This window comes from Cervus canadensis, chromosome 7 (assembly GCF_019320065.1).
Source record: "Cervus canadensis isolate Bull #8, Minnesota chromosome 7, ASM1932006v1, whole genome shotgun sequence".
Classification (NCBI taxonomy): domain Eukaryota; kingdom Metazoa; phylum Chordata; class Mammalia; order Artiodactyla; family Cervidae; genus Cervus; species Cervus canadensis.
Window position 1 is genome coordinate 42653351 of NC_057392.1, and position 22786 is coordinate 42676136.

At 37.6% G+C, this 22786-nt stretch overlaps 1 protein-coding gene across 5 annotated transcripts in view; it reads right to left on the reverse strand.

Annotated features, from left to right (window-relative positions):
* The window catches only part of POLQ (DNA polymerase theta), a 108077-nt gene that overhangs the window by 69481 nt on the left and 15810 nt on the right, over positions 1 to 22786 (reverse strand). For all 5 annotated transcript variants that reach the window (XM_043473090.1, XM_043473091.1, XM_043473092.1 and 2 more), the window contains 7 exons: positions 21345 to 21564; positions 17403 to 17550; positions 15189 to 15335; positions 12157 to 12369; positions 4338 to 4480; positions 3093 to 3297; positions 2657 to 2799 (listed from right to left, as the gene is read on the reverse strand). In XM_043473090.1, coding sequence (XP_043329025.1) covers positions 2657 to 2799; positions 3093 to 3297; positions 4338 to 4480; positions 12157 to 12369; positions 15189 to 15335; positions 17403 to 17550; positions 21345 to 21564 — 1219 coding nt within the window. The remainder of the gene's footprint in view (positions 1 to 2656; positions 2800 to 3092; positions 3298 to 4337; positions 4481 to 12156; positions 12370 to 15188; positions 15336 to 17402; positions 17551 to 21344; positions 21565 to 22786) is intronic.

Below are 22786 nucleotides of genomic sequence, written 5' to 3' on the forward strand. Positions count from 1 at the left end.
TTGTACCTGTTTGAGGTTCTCTTGGCTCCATGTCCATATCTATCTCCATATTTGGGATATTTTTAGCCATTATTTCTTTAAATAGACTTTCTGTCATTTTCTCTCCCTCCTCCATCTTGGATTTCAATAATATATATGATGGTGTCCGATAAGTCTTGTGGGGTTTTTTCACTCTATTCTTTCTAGCCAACCCCCCACAACACCCCTTCCTCTGGATGTATAATTTCAAATGACCTATCTGAATTCACTGATTCTTTCTTCTGCTTTATCAAGTCTGCTTTTGAAGCTCTCTATTGAATTTTACAGATCACTCATTGTATTCTTCAGCTCTGGGATTTCTGGGTTTGGGGGGCTTAGTGGGGTGGGGGCTTTTGTAAAACGGTTTCTATTTCTTTGTTGAACTTTTCATTCTGTTCATGTATTGACTTCTTAATTTTGTTCAGTTGCCTATTTGTGTTTTCTTTAATGAAGTTAACTGAATTTCATTAAAAGGATTATTCTGAATTCTTGGTCAGTCAGTTCATAGACCTCTTTTAAGTTTGGTTACTGAAGTTTTTATTAATTTATTAATTTCTTTGGTGATGGTGGTGGTGTCATGTTTCCCTTATTCTTCACTATGCTTGCATGTTGGTGTTGGTGTCTGTGCATTTGAGGAAGTGGTCACTTCTTCCAATCTTCATGTTTGCTATGCCAGTGGAAGACTTTCACTAGTTAGACTAGTCTGGGGAAAGAGTCGGCTGGTAGAATTCATAAGGGAACAGCAGGGCCTCTGAGCTGCCTGGTCGGGTGAAACTGCTAGCCTGGTTACATGGACAGGCATGACCCACGACTGTGCTCGCACAGTCAGGCAGGCTGGCTGAGCTCTGAGGTTGGGCAGGGCTGCTCCTGGGTTCTCTGGTCAAGCAGGAACGAAGTATACTCCCTGGCTATTTGGTGCATTCGCTGGATTCCGTGTTCAGGTACAGGCAGAGACTGTGCTCCACAGTTGGGTAGGCCCAAAGGATGAACTCTGTATTCATGCAGGATTCCAGGCTATATTCCAGAGTCAGGCTCCCTGGTCAGGCAAGGCTGCAGGCAGGCTCTGCAGCTGGCAGGGCTGCTGGCTTGGCTCCCTCTCTTTTTTTTTTAATTAAAGTTTTTATTATAACTTTTTATTAAGAGCTCATAAATCACATTCTTAATCTGACTCTGTTACTACATTTTCCCTCTATGAATTCCCCCCAGATATTTTTTTATTCTTATAAAAAAAGAATAAAATTTTTTTGTTGTTAAAAAAATAAAATTTATAAGTATATACATTGAGAATTATGCACAGGCTAGGGATGCCAGCTGGGCAGAACTGCTCGCCCTGCTTCCCAGTCAAATGGGGACATCATTCTGATGCCACAGAGAATGGAATCATTTGATGGTCTTTCTGATTAAAAGAGAGATGCAGTACCACTGCCATGATCCAAATACCAGTCACTGTGAGCTCCATCTGTTTCTTTGTTCCTAGCTGACCGCTGGTGGTCTAGCTAACCTTGCCAATTCCCCTAGGTTTCTCTGTGAGGCAAGACAGAAGTGACCTTCCCAAGGAATGTTTCAGAATGCTGAGGAAACTGGATGCCAACCTTGACTCTCTTTTTCCCACTAGAGAAACCATGGATTCTCCAGTGAGGCACTGTGCTTACTTGAAGGAGGGGCAACACAGTCAAAGTGAAACCACTGCTATTAGCATTCTACCGTGGCTTCTCTCAGTTTTAGCACTCTAAGAGAGTGTTTTAACCTCACCACCAGGTTCTAGGATTTTTAGAAAGTGTTCTTGACTGTGAATAGTTGCTAATTCATATTTTTGATGAGGACTAGAGTCAGAGATCTCTTTTACAACCATCTTGCCTACATCACTCCCCACATCTACTCTTAACTGCAAAATTAAGTCTTTCCAGTCAGGTTCTTGCCAGAGAATATGACCTCAAACTGTATTTTATCCAATTATTATAAAAAATCCTTGCCATAAGAAATAATATTTATAAAAGATTATCTACTGTAAACAAGCTCTTAAAATTCTTCATTGCATTTATTATAAATACTTTATCAAAAACGTAAGTCCCATAGTGTGATTTTTAGGACTACATTTCTCTTAGGCAATAAAATGCAATACTTCTAATTTGTTTTGTTTTTGATCTTATTAATATTAAGACTAACCAGCTTTACTCTTTGCTACAGTTGCTAGACAGCCCAGAATCAATGTTGGGCACAACAATTGTACATGACTTACTGGTGTTCTTGTTTATGTACCAATCTTTGCTTGAGTTTTACATTATGATCTTATCCTTAATTTCCAGATATCTCATTACCCTTTGCTGTGTTCTTACAAACTGTATAATACATGTTTTTAATAAATCACCTCAAATCCCTTTGAAAGAAAGCTGGAAAAAATACACAAGTAGGCAAGCAGATTTAAAAGGTCACTAGAACATTTAGCTTATTACTTTTCGTCTTACTTCGTCTTACTTATTACAATTCGTCTCATTTCACCTCTATTCCCACCAGTACTATCCTAGTCAAGGAAAGCAGACAATATATTCCCTTAGTGTATTTTTGATGTTCAGGATTCTTTATAGGTATTTTCTCCCCATTTTCACAAAGATAATAATGAAGAAAACACAGAACTTACCAGATAAACAATATGCAGATCATTCTCTAAAACAAAGCCCTTCATTGCTCTTTGTAGGTCAGCAAAAATATCTAAAGTATCAACTGGAGAAAGTGAAGAAGAAAGAGTTGCCGAACCAAGGTGTGTTGGATGATATATATTTCCTGGTTTGGGAGTGGGGGTAGGGAAATAATGGATCAAATGTTAAAAATAAAACAAAATATTGTCTTTTGGCATTCTGTAATTAATCTTTCAGGCTCTGATCAATTTTACAAACAGAATCCAATGCATGGATATTTATCAGCAGGCTCTACGCTACTTGTCTGATGTGGCTGAACACAGCACTGATTTACTTAAAATGAGTTGATAAGTCAATTTTCTTTTACTAAAACAGTCTTAGATACTCTAAATCACTAAAGATAAAAAAAGTAAGTTGCAATTCAGAAGTCATATTTACCTTCTGCTCCATCACTAGCTTCACTAATCTGGATGAATTCATTTTCTAGTAGCCACATTACACAGGCCTCAATTGCTCCAAGTTGAACAGAATCTTTATTTTTCTGAATTCCCTGCTTCCCTTCTTTCATACTTGCAGCCAAAAATGTGCAAGAAGCATAAGTCTGTATATCTTGTGATGTACTTGCCACTCCACCAACTATTATCTGAGAAAAGAAGTTCGAAATCTTCTGTAACTTTTTAATGAAACACAGGCCCTCATAAAATAAATTATTTTTCTCTTAAAATGTTATCAGCATCTTAATGCAGAGACTCTTTATTAACTCTTCCACCATCATTCATTACAAAGAAGGATAACACCTATTGACAACATGGAAAGTTTTCCTTAAAAGTAGATCCAGGGACTTCCTTGGTGGTCCAGTGGTTAAGAATTCACCTTGTAATGCAAGGAACATGGGTTTGATCCCTGGTCAGGGAACTAGATCCCACATGCTGTGACGCAACTAAGCCCACAACTAGAGAGTCAGTGTGCCTCAACAAAAGATCCCATGTGCTGCTACTAAGACCCAAAGCAAATATATCAAATATATACATATATATTTTTTAAGTAGATCCAACATGTTCTCAGAAATGAAAATATCAAGAACTATCTAAAATGCAAGAACTAACAATATAATTAAATAATACACACACACACACACATATATATACTATAAAAATAGGTGGCGCTAGTGGTGAAGAATCTGCTTGTCAATGCAGGAGACACAAGAGTCACAGGTTTGACCCTAGGTCGGGAAGATCCCCTGGAGAAGGAAATGGCAACCCACTCCAGTATTCTTGCCTGGAAAATTTCATGGAGAGAGGAGCCTGGCAGGCCATATTCCACGGGGTCACAAAGAGTCAGACACAACTGAGCAACTGAGCACACACACATTATCTGGATGGAGGAACTAAGGTCCACTGTTGTCATCTTTTTTAAAAAATTCAAAAAATAATAAAGAACACCTAAAAAATAAACAGAACCATCTGGCATTTGGATTTCAAATCACTATTCTGAAGTAGATTTATATGGTGCTAGCTGTATTAATCTGTATTAAACTATACAAAATAAAAGAGATTCAGACTTGAGAAGGTTATAAATAATCTCATAAAGAAACAGAAAGCTAAGATTTTTAACACACTAAAGCTCTACCATTGTACTATATGAACAAAAAAGTGAATGGTAATTTAGTGAACTCCCTCTTACCTCTAGAATAGCTCTTATCATGCTTGAGGTTACTTCTTCTCCTTCTTGTCTTTGCAAACAGCTACGAACAGGTTTCAGAGATCCCTGAAGTAGAGCTATGCCTTTTGATTTCTCAGAGTTTTTACAAACTAAGATACTCTCACCTATAACGGAAAAAAAAAAATACATTTGCAAAATCCCAACATATCTCCATAAGATATCTGCTAAAGAGAATTTAAATTGTCTTACTTGTTTAAAAGGAAACAATAGATGACAGTGGCTGTTATACAATTACCACAAGTGTTTTTATTTTCTGAATTTTGGATTAAAGGGGATAACAATATGCTATACCAAAATGTGCCACTTTAGCGTAAGGATTATTTTGACCTGAAGGCAACTGAGAAGCAGCAAACATAGAGCTCTCTGCCCTCTCCCTATTTCTTAGAAGCAGGACATAAAAATCTCTGTGAATGTGTTCCCCTTCCTGCCTCTCATACCAGGAGAAAAATTCTTATCACTGGAGACAAAAATTCAGCACTGACATAGGTGTGCACAAACCTTACTATATAAAGCTTAACTTGCATTAATTTCCAGCACATGCCTACCCTTCCACAATCTACCACCACCTAGAAGCCCAAACCCCTTTTCTTTTTTTAATTTATTCTTAATTGGAAGATAATTGCTTTACAGTGCTGTGTTGGTTTCTGCCATACATCAATATGAATCAGCCATAGATACATATGTCTCCTTCCTCTTGAATCCCACTTCCACCTTCAACACCATCTCATCCCTCTAGGTTGTCACAGAGCACCAGGTTTGAGCTCCTCGAGTCATATAGCAAATTCCCGCAGGCTATCTATTTTAGATATGTTAATGTGTATGTTTCATCGCTACTCTCTCAATTCATCCCACCCTCTCCTTCCCCTACTGTGTGTGTCCACAAGTTTGTTTTCTATGTTTGCATTTCTATTGCTGCCCTGCAAATAGGTTCATCAATTTAGACCAAAATCTAGACCATTTTTCTAGATTCCATATATACATATTAATACACAATATTTTTTCTGTGACTTAACTTCAATCTGTATTGACGGTTCAATCTGTATTGAAGGCTCTAGGTTCATTCACCTCATTAGAACTGACTCAAATGCATTCCTTTTATGTCTGAGTAATATTACATTGTATACAAGTACCACAAACTTTATCCATTCATCTCTTGATAAACATCTAGGTTGCTTACATGCCCTAGCTATTATAAATAGTGCTGCAATGAACAAGTGGGGTACACATGTCTTTTTCAATTATGACCAACCCCCTTTCCTTTGTTTTGTCACTTCTCTACAATTTATCACTCTGTTAAAAGGATACATAAACCCCAAGCATCTAACTGCTTCTTTGGATTCTTATTTCAATTAAGGACAACATGTATGTAAAAAATTAAACATCGACTCAAATATGTATGGCTTTTTTTCCTGTTACTCTGTAATTTGTCAGTTTAATTTGCAAGCACAAGGCATAGAACCTAAGAGAGTAAAAGTTTTTTTTTTCCTTCCATACAGTACTATTATCATTGAATAAGTATGTAATAGTAATAGATATTCTTGAAAACTATAAAGGAAAATGTATATACAAATTATTACTAGTTATGAAACTGCATACCATCTCCTGTGTCCCTGTCCTTTGAAGTAAAAAGCTTTTGCTTCAGTCTTCCCAGGTGCTGCTAGTGGTAAAGAATCTGCCTGCCAACGCAGGAGCACAAGAGACACAGGTTCAATCCCTGGGTCAGGAAGATCCCGTGGAGAAGGGAATGGCACCCCACTACAGTATTCTTGCCTGGAAAATTCCATGGACAGAGGAGCCTGGCAGGCTAGAGTCCATGGGGCCAAAAAGAGCTGGACACAACTGAGTACACAGGCCTTCAGTCTCCCAGGCCTCCTTGAGTCTCAAAAGGCTGGCTAAAGAGTTAATGATTAGTAAACGTGAAGATGTAGAAACAAAGAATAACTGTTGGCCTGGGAAACTGCTAACAATTTAGAGTATAAACCAGCTACAAAGCAGAGGCACTGAGCTCTCAGTTCCTTGAAAAGTATAGATAAAAGGTCTGACACATATTCCTAAGCTGTTTCATAAGAAGCAGACTCCCAGATATAAACTGCTGACTACAAGTACATAGACCCCAACCAGTTGAACCTAGAAAATTGGTGATGCTTCAAACTTCACCTTGATGCTAACCAATCTGAGAACTGTGCACAATCTGCTCATTCACCCTGAAGCCCCTTTCCTCACACTGACTTTAAAAAGCCCTTTGCCTGCACCAAGATATTAAGATCGTTTTTAAGGTCACTAGTTCACATTCTTCTTCACAGTTAGCTGGTTTCAAATAAGGTCACTTTCCTTGACTCAACACCTTGTCACTTAACTTACTGGCCTTATTGTGCAGTGAGTAGCCAAATCTGAGCTCCATTAACAGTTATACATGATAAAACAAAATCAAAAATATTACTGGATACCTAAAAATCACAATATAAAACTAATTTAAATGCTTTAGGCTACTGAGACAATCAAATGAACAAAAATATGTGAAAGCACTCATTAATTAAAAACATATACAAATATACAATTTATAAAAACATAAAACACTTACTGTAACAATTAAGACTAGAGAAAACCCTTTTTTTTGCAAATGAATTCAATAGTAGGGGAAAGGAAGCAGTAAATAAGATGTTCAAGAGGTAAAATGAAGGCCACTTGCATTACAGAACAATGAAAATAAAAGTAGATTGTGGTGGACTATTGTAACCACCTAGGCAGAGAGAAAATATAGATGATGCTTTCCCAACACTGACTGCCAAATTGAGAATCAAGATAGGAAAAATGTAAGGAACTATAAACTTGATAACCGTTGGTTATTTATCCCAAATATAATTACAAAAAACATTAGGTACCATCAAAACAAAGAGAAGTGAATATACCACCTGACACTTACAATAATTATAAAATAGCCTAGCTTAAAACAAAAAAAAACTATCTAGAAAATGGATCAACTAGCATTAGCAATAGGTTAAAAACCACTTTGATCTGTGTACAGCTCTTCTAGGCTTTGATTCTTCAACAAAACAGATAACCACTTTTTAGGATAACCAAGATTTATGAAAATGCCAAAAATAATGCCAATATATATTTCTAAGTCCTGTTCGCACTAGCCTAGAGATGCTGTATCCACTTCCAAATAGAGAAGTCAATTTGAATCAAATCATGCATAGACTTGATATAATTGATCCACAAACCACTTAACTTGTAAATCACTGTTTTGGCACAAAGCACCATCATCCTACATTGAAAGGTTCCAAGAAATCCACAGAAAGATTAACAGTCATCTAAATAAAACACCAGGAAGTATTAATATCATTTATAAAATGCACAGAAGTTACAAAGATGCTACATAGTCCAAAGAGCATGACCAGGTATTTAAATCTTCACAGTTGCCATGAAACCCTTTATTTGCACACTTAAGAAATTCTGAGCAAGCCATATGTCATCCTGAAATGAAGCATTGTCATTGTTCCTGTTTAGGTGCTAAAGTGAAAGTGAAAGTGAAGTCACTCATTTGTGTCTGACTCTTTGCAACCCCGTGGACTGTAGACTACCAGGCTCCTCAGTCCACAGGATTCTCCAGGCAAGAATACTGGCGTGGGTTGCCATTTCCTTTCCAGGCGATCTTCCCAAACCAGGGATCGAACCCAGGGATCGAACCCAGGCCTCCCGCATTGGAGGCAGATGCTTTAACCTGTGAGCCACCAGGGAAGCCTAAGTTGCGTCCAGTTCTTTTGTGACACCATGGACTGTAGCCCACCAGGCTCCTCTATCTACGGGATTTCCCAGACAAGAATATTAGATTGGGTTTCCATCTCCTTCTCCAAGGGATCTTCCCAACCCAGGGATCAAACCGCAGTCTCCTACATTGGCAGGTGGATTCTTTACCATTGGAAGCCCTGAATGGAGCACTACGCAAAGTCAAAATCTCGGAAGTTTCCAAGACCTCAAAAACAAAGTTGTTGTGGTATATTTCAGCTTTGTTTGAATGTTATCTGATTTACTGCTTGATATTAATCCAGGCTGCCAACATTCCAATTATTCTTCTTCATGAGAAAGATAAGCACAATCTAAGAATGTAGCAAGGCAAATAAAACCTCTTTATCTTCTACATTATCTTAAAGACCCTCTGGGCTTGAGAGAAGAGTATCTGTATAAAAAAAAAACTGACACAACACTCTCCAGAGTTGAGTCTAACTGAGAAATCAAGAGTAGAAGGAGGCAGTTAAAAATTAGACTGGAATGTCTTAGTCTCTTCCTCCCATCCATTTTAAACACATAGATGTAATCTGCATCAGTTCAGTTCAGTTCAGTTGCTCAGTTGTGTCTGACTCTTTGCGACCCCATGGACTGCAGCACGGCAAACTTCCATGTCCATCACCAACTCTTGGAGCTTACTCAAACTCATGTCCATGGAGTCGGTGATACCATCCAACCATCTCGCCCTCTGCCGTTACCTTCTCCTCCCGCCTTCAATCTTTCCCAGCATCAGGGTGTTTTCAAATGAGTCGGTTCTTTGCATCAGGTGGCCAAAGTATTGGAGTTTCAGCTTCAGCATCAGTCCTTCCAATCAATATTCAGGACTGATTTCCTTTAGGATGGACTGGTTGGATCTCCTTGCAGTCCAAGGGACTCTCAAGAATCTTCTCCAACACCACAGTTCAAAAGCATCAATTCTTCTGGGCTCAGCTTTCTTTATAGTCCAACTCTCACATCCATACATGACTACTGGAAAAACCATAGCTTTGACTAAATGGACCTCTGCTTTTTAATAGGCTATCTAGGTTGGTCATAGCGTTTCTTCCAAGGAGCAAGTGTCTTTTAATTTCATGGCTGTAGTCACAATCTGCAGTGATTTTGGAGCCCCCCAAAATAAAGTCTGCCACTGTTTCCACTGTTTCCCCATCTATTTGCCATGAAGTGATGGGACCAGATGCCATGATCTTAGTTTCCTGAATGCTGAGTTGTAAGCCAACATTTTCACTCTCTTCTTTCACTTTAATCAAGAGGCTCTTTAGTTCTCCTTTGCTTTCTGCCATAAGGGTGGTGTCATCTGCATATTTGAGGTTACTGATATTTCTCCCAGCAATCCTGATTCCAGCTTGTGCTTCATCCAGCCCAGTGTTTCTCATGATGTACTCTGTAAATAAGTTAATAAGCCGGGTGACAATATACAGCCTTGATGTACTCCTTTCCCAATTTGAATCCAGTCTGTTGTTCCATGTCCAATTCTAACTGTTGCTTCTTGACCTGCATACAGATATCTCAGGAGGCAGGTCAGGTGGTCTGGTATTCCCACCTCTTTAAGAACTTTACACAGTTTGTGATAATCCACACTGTCAAAGGCTTTGGCATATAAAGCAGATATTTTTCTGGAACTCTCTTGCTTTTTTGATGTTGGCAATTTGATCTCTGGTTTCTCTGCCTTTTCTAAATCCAGCTTGAACATCTGAAAGTTCACGGTTTACGTACTGTTAAAGCCTGGCTAGAGAATTTTAAGCATTAATTTGATAGTGTGTGAGATGACTGCAATTGTGCAGTAGTTGGAGCATTCTTTGGCATTGCCTTTCTTTCAGATTGGAATGAAAACTGACCTTTTCCAGTCCTGTGGCCACTGATAAGTTTTCCAAATTTGCTGGCATATTGAGTGCAGCACTTTCACAGCATCATCTTTGAGGATCTGAAACAGCTCAACTTGAATTCCAGCACCTCCACTAGCTTTATTCGTAGTGATGCTCCTAAGGCCCACTTTTCTTCACATTCTAGGATGTCTGGCTCTAGGTGAGTGATCACACCATCGTGATTGTCTGGGTCGTGAAGATCTTTATTGTATAGTTTTTCTGTGTATTCTTGCCACCTCTTCTTAAACTCTTCTGCTTCTGTTAGGTCCATACCATTTCTGTCCTTCATTGTGCCCATCTTTGCATGAAATGTTCCCTTGGTATCTCTAACTTTCTTGAAGACATCTCTAGTCTTTCCCATTCTATTGTTTTCCTCTATTTCTTTGCATTGATCCCTAAGGAAGGCTTTCTTATCTCTCCTTGCTATTTTTTGGAACTCTGCATTCAAATGGGTATATCTTTCCTTTTCTCCTTTGCCTTTTGCTTCTCTTCTTTTCTCAGCTATTTGTAAGGCCTCCTCAGACAACCATTTTGCCTTTTTGCATTTCTTTTTCTTAGGGATGGTCCTGATCACTGCCTCCTATACAATGTCACAAACCTCCATCCACAGTTCTTCAGGCACTCTATCAGATTTAATCCCCTGAATCTATTTGTCACTTCTACTGTATAACGTAAGAGATTTGATTTAGATCAAATGTGCATATTTTGTAGCTAAAGTAAGAGACAGAAGCAGGATAAACTTCTTTGATGACTATAGTAACAGAAATCTAATGAGTTACAAGGCTTTTTTAATCAATAAACTTTGATTAAAAGACCAGTGGCCCTCAGGGATTATAGATAGATGAACCATTTGCTACTAGGACTGAGACTGATAGTTGACCCTAATAGCCATTCTCTCATTCTTCCTTTTGGCTTCCCTGGTGGCTCAGACGGTAAAGTGTCTGCCTGCAATGCAGGAGACGCAGGTTCGATCCCTGGGTCAGGAAGATCCCCTGGAGAAGGATATGGCAACCCACTCCAGTACTCCTGCCTGGAAAATTCCATGGACAGAGGAGCCTTGTAAGCTACAGTCCATGGGGTCGCAAAGAGTCGAACACTACTGAGCGACTTCACTTCACTTCTTTATTCTTCCATTAATAAAACCCCTAAATGTTAGCTGAACTGATGACCACTCAGCTAGATTATATTCATCAGCTTCCCTGTAGCTGGGGAATATAAACATGTGACTACGTTATGGCCAATTGTATATAAGAACAAATACTATGTGTAACTTCTGGAAAGTGCCCTTAAAGGGCAGGATGTGCCCCTTTATTTCCTCATCTCTCCATCCTGATGGCTGAAATGCAGGTGTGACAACAGAGACTGCAGTAGCCATCTTATACCACAAGATAGAAATGCTAATGCTTGAACATGAAAAAACAAACTAAAAGAAAGTGTGACAGAGAACATTCCTCTCAAAGTTCTAAAATATTAGAAGACTCAACAATTTAGTCATACCCAGAATAATATAGCAGGCAAGAATATTTGCCATCTTGATATTTAATTTAAACAAGTCTTTTCCCTACTACTTAAGAAAAAAAGTTTTGTTTACACTGCTGGCAATATTATCACTACTTGCTCATACTAAAAATTGAAAATGTGTTTTCAGAGTCAGCACCAATTTAGAAAGAGAAAGAGGGTACATGAAGTTCTTATTTCAGAAGTGTGAGAGAGTACTTCCCAGCTCTCAGAATCCCTAGCTAAACTCGAACACCAGACACCTAAAAAGAATTAATAACCATAAAAATCTACCCCTTCATTAGCACAAAATAGCAGATGGTACTGGAAATTAAAGGTCATCTTCCAGCTAACGTGACGCCATCTGATAACCATAATACTGAATCATTTCACTGTATATAACACAAAAGAAAATCTTCTAATGAAGATTTTTTATATTACTAGAAAACCAACAGTTGATGATATGAAGATTTTAAGTTATCCTCTATATAAATATTAAGTAAATCCAAAAGGATGACATTAGTTTTGGATAACAAAGAAATATAACATGATGAGAAACAGGTTGCTATTCAATTTCAAGCAGACTCACACTATCCTTCAGCAACACTATCATAAAATTCAAACTCACTTACCTACTGTGTCTACTCCTTTCCTGCCAGCACGACCAGCCATCTGCTTATAAGTAAGAATATCTAGGAGTCTACCGCTGAAAATAGGAGTTCGAATGATTACACGACGTGCAGGTAAATTCACACCAGATGAAAGAGTAGAAGTTGCTGCCAAGACTCGAATCTGACCTTGACGGAAGGCTCCTTCAATGATATCTCTCTCCTCAAAAGTAAGACCTAAAAAAAAAAAAGAAATTGTAATAGCATATATTTATAAACATATGAGGAAAACATTACACTTGATCACTTACAAATGGATCTGAGAATCTGATACAACCTTGTAAAGATTTTTTTAAGCTACTGTTATGACTGTAAACAAAGAAGTAATCACAGTCTACCAATTTAAGAGTATAATCTGCCAACCCTAGTATAGTTCTATCTCCTTCTAGACCAGGGGCTGTCAAACTTTATCTGTAAACATTTTAGATTTTGCAGGAGAGATGATCTCTGTTGCAACTAATCAACTCCACCATTTCACATGGAACAGCCATAAAACAAATGGGCAAGACTGTATTCCAGTAAAACTTTATTTACAAAAACAGCTGGATTTGACCAGCAGACTGTAGTTTGCTGAAACCTGCTCTAGAAAAGAACACCCTGAAGGTACAGACATGCTTTACTCAAGACAGTATCTGATGGTGTGTCCAACACAGTGGTCAGGCACATAAATAAATGTCTGAAGGACAAATACATGAGTAAATGAAAAACAGCAAACAGAATATACACTTATCTTGCTTATTTTTTGTTTTCATTTTTTAAAAAGGTCAAGAGAATTGGGGTTCTTAGTTTGTAAATTAAGTGGTGGATCCACCAATATTCACTTTATTAGCATGTATTTTAGTTTATATACAATGAAAATATTCTCATGTGTTTGTGTATAGATATATTTTTAAAATTTATTTTTATATAGCATTGCCTGGAGCTGTTGTGTGAGATTCCACCCATGACGAGGTCATGAAGAAAATACCTGACACACAAGACCATTCAGGATCCCATCCATGACGAGGTCATGAGGAAAAAACCTGACACGGAAGGCCGTTCAGGATACAAGGGACCCTCCAGGTTGGCCTCGGCCTCTACCCCACCCTGTATCCTCCCCCTTTTTCTGCTGTTGTTCTTGTTCGCCCTGCTGCAGATTCTTGTGTTGCCTGCCAAGAGTTCTCCTGCTCCTCTTTCACTGAATAAAGACCAACATAGAACCCTAATTAATAAATCTCCTGGACGCTGGTTCCCTATGAAGGGGCCAGGAATGAAGGAAATGTTTCAAGTAAAAACCCTTTTGCTGGCACTCTGGCTTGTTTGGCAGATGCATACTAATGCACATGACTGCTCACAACACCTGAATCATAAACAGTATAGAGACCTGATCACAAAAGGCCCTGATAGGCACAGAGCCCTTCGGGGGGTGAGAAAGCCCTATTAGAGAACACAAAAATTATTATTCTAAAAGTGGTTATTGGATCAACATTTGATTGCTGTTATTGTGCTGAGGTTGTACAGTAAAAACTATTGTTAATATAGTTAAGGATTTAAAAAAATAAGAGTTTTGCCCTAGTGTGGAAACAATTAGATAATTGTTAATTTTAATCAAGAGTGCTAAAACAGAGGCTGCCTCATCAGAGCCACAGAGTCTTTCTGTGCTAAACTTTTTAGATAAATTTAGCTGAGAACTTTTGCAAAAAGGCTGACATTGGCGTTAACAGGATGTATTTCTACTATGTTGCAACCTGCTGCACCATGAGACTGCAACTTTTCTGTTTTCTGCTAAACTCAAGGCAAAATAGAACAATAAAGAATAGACTACAAAAAACAGTTTTGCCTTCACCTAGATCATAAAATGTTAATAGGCCCCAAGGCCAGAAGATAATGTACAAAGATCCACTATGAAAGAAAACTCTCATGAATAAAGAAGTATGCAGAAAACACCCTGGTTTCGTGAAAGACAAAACTGATGTAATGTTACACTAAACTTTGTATGCTTATCTTTCACCTCCCCTTAGAAATGTACTACTTAGGGTATAAAAGCTACGGTAAAAAATAAAAGATGCCAGACACCAGACTCTGTTGCACACCCCGGTCTGGTCTCTTTCTCTCTCTCTCTCTCTCTCTCTCTCTCTCACTCACCGACGCCGTTCATCCTGAGAGTACCCCTGGATCCTGCTGGGGCTGGACTCCGGCATAGCATGATAAAATTTTTAAATAAACTAAAAAGGTTAAGTTCCTAATTGTAGAAACTATATATTCTTAAACATATCCTCAGCACATATCAACATGGACAGATCACTCCCTGAAAGAAGTTATTTAATTCACTGACTGTCATAAGCCTTGCAATTTTGACAACCTAGATATGAGGTTTTAAACATCTGTAACCATTTCAAAATACAATATGACAAATTCTAAAATTAATTCGATTTTGATGTATTTCTAAGAATATTACAAATACCCCTAGAGATAAAAGGAAATATTCAGAGTGCCATAAAGTTAGGATAGCAAGTACCACTTCAACCTAAGTTTTAAGGAAACAAAGTATAGAAATATAATCACTTTAGAATTCACATCCCCAGGTACCAAAAAAGCTTGTAAAGTGAAAGTGAAAGTGAAGTTGCTCAGTTGTGTCTGACTCTTTGCAACCCCATGGACACCAGGCTCCTCTGTCCATGGGATTTTCTAGGCAAGAGTACTGGAGTGGGTTGCCATTTCCTTCTCCAGGGAATCTTCCCGACCCAGAGATCGAACCCAGGTCTCTTGCATCGTAGACAGACGCTTTACCATCGGAACTACCGCTTGTATCTAGTACTTATATACCATACAGATAAGTAAATAAACCTGCATGTGTTTTATTCCTGTTTAATCTTAATCACACAATGTCTTAATAGGAAATTTAAGAGTATTAAGTGTGGTTAATGAGAAATCAAATGCAAATCAAACATAAAAATAAAGAAATTATAAGTATTTTTGGAGGGGGCTTCATAGTAACATATTAAATATACGGATACCTGCATGATGAAATGCTACTCCCCATGGCACAGTTTTTTGTAATACAGAGTCCAATCCTGAAGGTGAACGTTTTAACTGATCCATCACTTCTAGGAGGCCCTTTTGTTCCAGCATCACTGGTCGAAGTTCAGATGATCTTACCAATCCTGTCACAAAAAAACTGTCAACACTGTTCACCTCCTTTTGGACCTCTTTTACTGCTATCTGCCTGAGTCATGACAGAAGGCAGTGGTTCTGAAACTACTTAATAATCACCTGGATATATTTTTAAAATATTGATGTCTGGCTCTCACCCCTGGATTCCGTGATGTGATGCAACCTGGACATAATGATTTTTAAATCTCCCTAGGCAATTCTAATGTGCACCAAAGTTTAGGAAATACTCTGTTAGGTCGAGATCAAGCCCACAGGAGGAAATCAAAAGAACCAGCTGAAAGAAGAAGAAAATTACAAATACCATCAATCAGAACCTAAAATAACTCCTTGCTCAACATGTGCCCCCACCAAACCAGCAGTGTCAGAATCACTTAGGAGCTTAGTTCTGTGTGACAATTCTTCTAGCCTTTTTGGCACCAATGTGGTAATTAATCATACATTACCCTCTGTTTTTTGCCTCTATGTATAACTTCCCCAGAAGATTTTCTTAGATGAAAGAACTATATTTTCTTTAAAAAATAACTTAAGACTTTGGATTTCTGAACTAGTAAAATTTCTCATAGAATATATCCTAAATTTTATATATTTTTAAATCTTTTAGGTAAACTTCTAAAATTCTGAGGACCACAGAGGGTTGCCAATTTTTTGCCAACTTCTCTAAAAGCGATTTAAATTTTTAAAAAATTATCTTTGTTCCCTTATTTAAAAAGAAAAGTAATTTTAACATAAAAAAATTAGTAGGGATAATTTCAAAATTTAAATGTCATCTTTATGAAAAATGTGCTACCTTGTCTTTACTTTTCTGGTGAAAAGTTCATCACAGCCCGGACTCCAGTTCAAGTCCTAGGATTTGGAAACCACTGCTATAAATCATAAGCAGCTCATGCAAAGAAAATATAAATAATGTTTCTGGTCATTAAGGAATGTAAGTTACCATAGTTGCCACAAAAAAATGTAAGCTGGCATAGTAAGAAAGCATTGACTAAGAGAGAACTAGAAGAGATATTATAATATTGGACCAAAGTCTACTAATATAAACTTCAGGCAAAGTTTACTAATTGAAGCTAGACTTGAGATATCCATTACCTATCCTCAAGATGCCACTAACATAACAAAGTCATAAAATATCCTAATGTTCTATAACCAGAACTGTCCCTGTTTTCCCTGCACTTATCTTTGAGCCCAAGGGCCCATAATCTAGTGTGGTGAGGGAACACTACTCACCCCAAAGTGAGTAGTTATAGCAATATGCATAAATCAATACTCAACAATAAAAAAGAAAGGAGTTGACAAAAGTAACAATCTGGATGAATCTTAAAAATATCATGATGAGTGAAAGAAGCCAGACACAAAAGACACATACACATAATATGACTTCATTTACTACATGAAATTCTTAGAAAAGGCACAACTAATCTACAGTGACAGAAAATATATGATTGGTTGCCTGAAGCTGGGGATAGAGGGAGGAGATAGAAAGTAAAAGAGAACATTTTGGAGTGATAGAAATGTTCTATACATTGATCACAGTGAGGAGTTCAACAGGTGAACACATTTGTTAAAATTCATTAAGTTCCACTTCAAGTGGGTACATTTTATTCTAGACAAATTATACCTCAATAAAGTTGATTTTAAACTACATGTGTATATAGTTTGTGTGTGTGTGTATGCATGACTCTCTTTAGAGTAAGAGCTTGGAAATATAAAAAAGATATGACTACTTTCCCCAGAAAAAAATGTGTGTATGTGAAGTTTCTTATATAATTTAGGGGCTTTGAAGTCAACTTCTCAAAGCCCACGGATCCTAAATGAAGGACCTTAGTATATACCTGTATAAATCCAATATACTGAAACTCTGAAGATTAGTTAGTCTGAATGTGTATACATATTATCTATAAGGAGGATAAGGAGATGATTAGTCACAAAAACATACTTTTACAAAGGATCCATCCAGGTGGTGGCAATGATGAAAAGAACCATGCTTTGCTAATATAATTATTAACATTACTTTCAAGCAAATGTTCTAAGAATTCCTTTCCTTTCCATCACTAACTTACCCTCAGCTTGATGGTGCAGATTGTAAAACTCACGGGCAATGATATCTGCCAGCTTTTCACACCATTTCTTTGATGGACAGAAAAGTAAAACTGAATGGTTATCACGAATGGTCTCATAACATAAACTAACAACATGATCCTCATCTCCCTAAAAAAGAAAAAGAAGTAACCATTCTAGTGATACTTTCAAAACATTTTCATATCAGTCTAAAGTCATTCATTTTGCCTGAATGGCAAGGTTTTTCTACTCAAAAGCATGATAAATATCAGTTACAAACTCAATAATAAAACAAAGAAAAAACAGAAAAGAGAAAAGAAAATAAACCTCCTTATGATGCAAGGTGAGTAGATCTTTTATAGTCATTCAACTAACATTTACTGACCTCCAACCCAAAGGTAATAGGGATATAATGGTAAGTAAAAGATAGCCAAGGTACTGTCTTTAAGGGGTTTGGGTCTCATTGGGGAAACAATAAAGTACTAAACAAACAAAAGTAAAATACAATCATAATATGTACTATTAAAGAGAATTTTGTGGTGTTTTGAAGCCTTACATTTGACATAAATCTGAGAGATCTGGAAGAAAAAAAAGTTTCCCTGAGAAACTAATGAGATGTGAAGAAGGAGAAACATTACCTTAATAAAAGGTAACTGAGGAACAGGGAACACATTTCAAGCACAATAAACAGCATTTGTAAGCACTCCAGTGGTGACCAAAACTGGAAGGTCAGTGTGTGTAACTAGATTAATTCATCAATACATTCACTCATTAAGCAATTATCTACTGGGTGCCATATATTATCATGGGCTTGCCAGGTGACACTAGTGGTAAAGAACCAGCCTGCCAACGCAGGAGACATAAGAGGCGCAGGTTAGACCCATGGGTCAGGAAGATCGCCTGGAGAAGGGAATGACAACCCACTCCACTATTCTTGCCTGGAGAATCCCATGACAGGGGAGCCTGGTGGGCTACAGTCCATGGGGTCACAAGAGAGTCAGAGAATACTGAAGCAACTTAGCACGTACATATATTATTCAAGGCCTGGGGATGGAGAAGAAAGCAGAAAAAAAGCTCTGCCCTCAGAACGTTTCTACTTTACAAGGAAGAAACAGATAAAAATAAGATAAGTAAAACACAAAATATACTCAAAGTGCAAAGGAGAGAAATAAAACAGGGAAAATAGAAACCAGGAATGAGAGAACACTGTAATTTCAATAAAGTGGCCAGTGAAGGTCTGAAAAAGTGACATTTGAGTAAAGGTCCAAAGGTCAAAGAGTAAACCCTACTGATGCCTAGAGGGGAAAGTATTCCACATAAAGAGAATCTGAGGTGGGAGATTTCTTGGCATATTATACAGAATAGCAAAGAGGCTACGGAGGAAGTAAGGAACATAGAAACTGAAGTCAGGGTAAAGGAGTGGGACAGATCATATATGGCTTGTAGGCTACTTTAAAGATGTTGGCTTTCATTCCACATGAAATGGGAACCATCACAAATTTTTGAGAAGAATGGTTACACAATCTGATGTTCATTTTAAATAGATGATTAGCTTTTGATTTAAGCATAGATCCAAGTAAGAGTTGAAACTGATTTAAATAGGATGAAGACAGAGACATGGTAATAGAAGAAGATTAACAGGAGAGTAAATGACTTTGTTTACTGATATATTTACTGAGGTAACCACGGCACAGTCAAATGAACTTTGGGAGTACAGAGCAAAGCAACTAAATAGGATTCCATACCAGGCATGCTGAAGCTACAAATACACCTATAAGTGTACTAAAACACATGAATTTAGTCCTATTTCCAGTTCTAAACTTACCCTTAACTATTTCAGTATTCAGAGGCACAGATCTACATTAAAAATAGATGCCTCTACACACCAAGGAAACCAGATGTGAAAGAAGACATGTGCACCCCAATATTCATCGCAGAACTGTTTATAATAGCCAGGACATGGAAGCAACCTAGATGCCCATTAGCAGACGAATGGATAAGGAAGCTGTGGTACATATACACCATGGAATATTACTCAGCCATTAAAAATAATTCATTTGAATCAGTTCTAATGAGATGGATGAAACTGGAGCCCATTATACAGAGTGAAGCCAGAAAGATAAAGACCATTACAGTATACTAACACATATATATGGAAGTTAAAAAGATGGTAATGATAACCCTATATGCAAAACAGAAAAAGAGACACAGATGTACAGAACAGACTTTTGGACTCTGTGGGAGAAGGCGAGGGTGGGATGTTTCGAGAAAACAGCATCAAAACATGTATATTATCTATGGTGAAACAGATCACCAGCCCAGGTGGGATGCATGAGACAAGTGCTCGGGCCTGGTGCACTGGGAAGACCCAGAGGGATCGGGTAGAGAGGGAGGTGGGAGGGGGGATTGGGATAGGGAATACATGTAAATCCATGGCTGATTCATGTCAATGTATGACAAAAACCACTACAATATTGTAAAGTAATTAGCCTCCAATAAAAATAAATGAAAGAAAAAAAAACACTTAAAAAAAAAAATAAATAAATAAAAATAGATGCCTCATACCAGATTCAGCCCTTTAACTTCAGGATTGAAGAATCAGCCCTAGAAAAATACTGTGAACTAAATGTTTTAAAGTGTATTTATCAACCACTTTCTAGATGCTAGGCAATTTTTTTAAATCAAATATCATCCTTAAAACACTAAAGACAGATATTATATCCATTTTATAGATGAAGATACTATGGAGAAGTTATGTGATTCAACTATTATCACAGCCATATCAAGTATCCCTATATAAGGTGTCAGAAATAAGTCTTTCTGACCCCAAAAAATGTTTTTTCTACTATCATATACATGGGGTCACAAAGAGTCAAACATGACTGAAGCAACCAAGAAGAGCACATATTGTACATATATCACTTAATAAAAGGTCAATTTTCCACGTTAATGTAAACAAAGCCATAAGAAAATCTTTCCCAGTTAAAAAGAAAAATCTATAAAATTTTATTACTTACTTATAGGAAATGATTATATTTAAATTGAAGACAACTACATTTCCTCTCTCACCAACACCACCAGTTCTTTCATGAAACCAGCTAGGTTAACAACAGGACTCCTTCTAATGGATATGTAATGCACATCCGCTACTTTGCAACCCCCAGCTTAACTCAAAAATTGTTAACAACTTGCTAGAAAATGCAATCAAACACAACAGTACAGATGGTAAAAAATTACTGCAGACAGTGACCACAGACATGAAGTTAAAAGATGCTTGCTCCTTGGGAGAAAAGCTATGACAAACCTAGACAATGTATCACCCTAGAGGGTGGGATGGGGAGGGAGATGGGAGGGAGGTTCAAAAGGGAGGGGATATATGTATACCAATGGCTGATTCATGTTGAGGTTTGACAGAAAACAACAAAATTCTGTAAAGCAATTATTCTTCAATAAAAAAAAATTAAAAAAAAGCAGAGACATCACTTTGCCGACAAAGTCCTGTCTAGTCAAAGCTATGGTTTTTCCAGTAGTCATGTACACATGTGAGAGTTAGACCATAAAGAAGACTGAGCACAGAAGAAATGATGCTTTTGATTTGTGGTGCTAGAGAAGAACCTTGGACAGCAAGGAGATCAAACCAGTCAATTCTAAAAGAAATCAACTCTGAATATTCATTGGAAGGATTGATGCTGAAGCTCCAATACATTGGCCACCTGAGGCAAAAGCTGACCCACTGGAAAAGACCCTGATGATGGGATACATGGAGGGCAGGAGAAAGGGGCAACAGAGAATGAGATGGTTGGATGGCATCACCAACTGAATGGACATGAGTTTGAGCAAACTATCGGAGACAGTAAAGGACAGGGAAGCCTGGCATGTTGCAGTCCATGGGGTCCCAAAGAGCTGGACACGACTTAGCAGCTGAACAACAACAAATGACTTACCTTCACTTGCAGCATGGGTTGAAATTCCCTCACAAGCTTCATTGAAGAGTCATAAATTGAATTTCCAATTTTTATGGATTCCAGCAGTGGTACAGGGCGAAAGTCAGTGTGGTAGAGTTCAGCATTCAACCAGGAAGCCACAAGCTCCAAATTTGGAAGAGTGGCACTCATGCCAACAATCTGCACGGCATTAGACAAAGGAATGGCTAAATCTGCCTGGCTGCGAAAAACAAATGAAAATGATGTTAAAAGACATAAACTATTAATTTCAAATACTGCTAACAATATTCTTGGCATGTCTTTTGGTACAAATGTGCATAAATTTCTATAGGGTATACACCTAGGAATAAAATTATTGGGTCATATATTATATTCAATTTTATTAATGTCAAACTACTGTTTGTTCTTTTTTTAGATTACATATGTAAATGAAATCATACTGTATTTGTCTTTCTCTGTCCTCAACTCCAGGTGTATCCATGTTGTAACAAATGGCAGAATTTCCTTCTCTCTTATGGCTGAATAATATTTCACTGTATATAAATACACCATTCATCTATTGATGGGCACTTAGGTTGCTTCCATATCTTAACTACTGTAAACAATCCTGCATTAAACCTAGGTGTGCACATATCTTTTTCAAATTAGTGTTTTTGTTTTCTTCAGATAAATACCCAAGGGTAGAATTACTGGATCATACTGTTTTTAATTTTTTTAAGAATTGCCATACTGTTTGCCATACTGCTTCCCCATAGTGGCTGTACCAATCTATATTCCCATCAAAAGTGCACAAGGTTTCCCTTTTCTCCACGTCCTTGACACATTTGTTATTTGATGTCTATTTTGATAAGTCATCCTGACAGATGTGTGGTGGTATCCAGGGTTTTAACTTGACAATTCACTACGGATTAGTGATGGTGAGCAACTTTTCATTTGCCTGTTGATCATTTGTATGTCTTTGGAAAAGTGTCTATTCACACCCTTTGCCCATTTCTTAACCAGATTTTTACTATGTTTAACTATATGAGTTCTTCATATATCTTGGGTATTAATGCCTTATGGGATACATCATTTGCAAAGATCACCCATTCAGTATACAGCCTTTTTGTTTTGCTGAAAGTTTCCTTCACTGTGCAAAAATTTTTATTATAGTTTGACATAATCCCACTTGTTTATTTTTACTTTTGTTTCCCTTGCCTGGCGAGACATATCCTAAAAATATTATGTTGATAAAAATCAACATCAAAGAGCATCAGTTCAGTCAGTTCACTCGCTCAGCTGTGTCCAACTCTTTGTGACCCCATGAATGGCAGCACATCAGGCCTCCTTGTCCATCACCAACTCCCAGAGTTGACTCAAACTCATGTCCATTGAGGCAGTGATGCCATCCAATCATCTCATCCTCTGTCGTCCCCTTCTCCCACTTTCAATCTTTCCCAGCA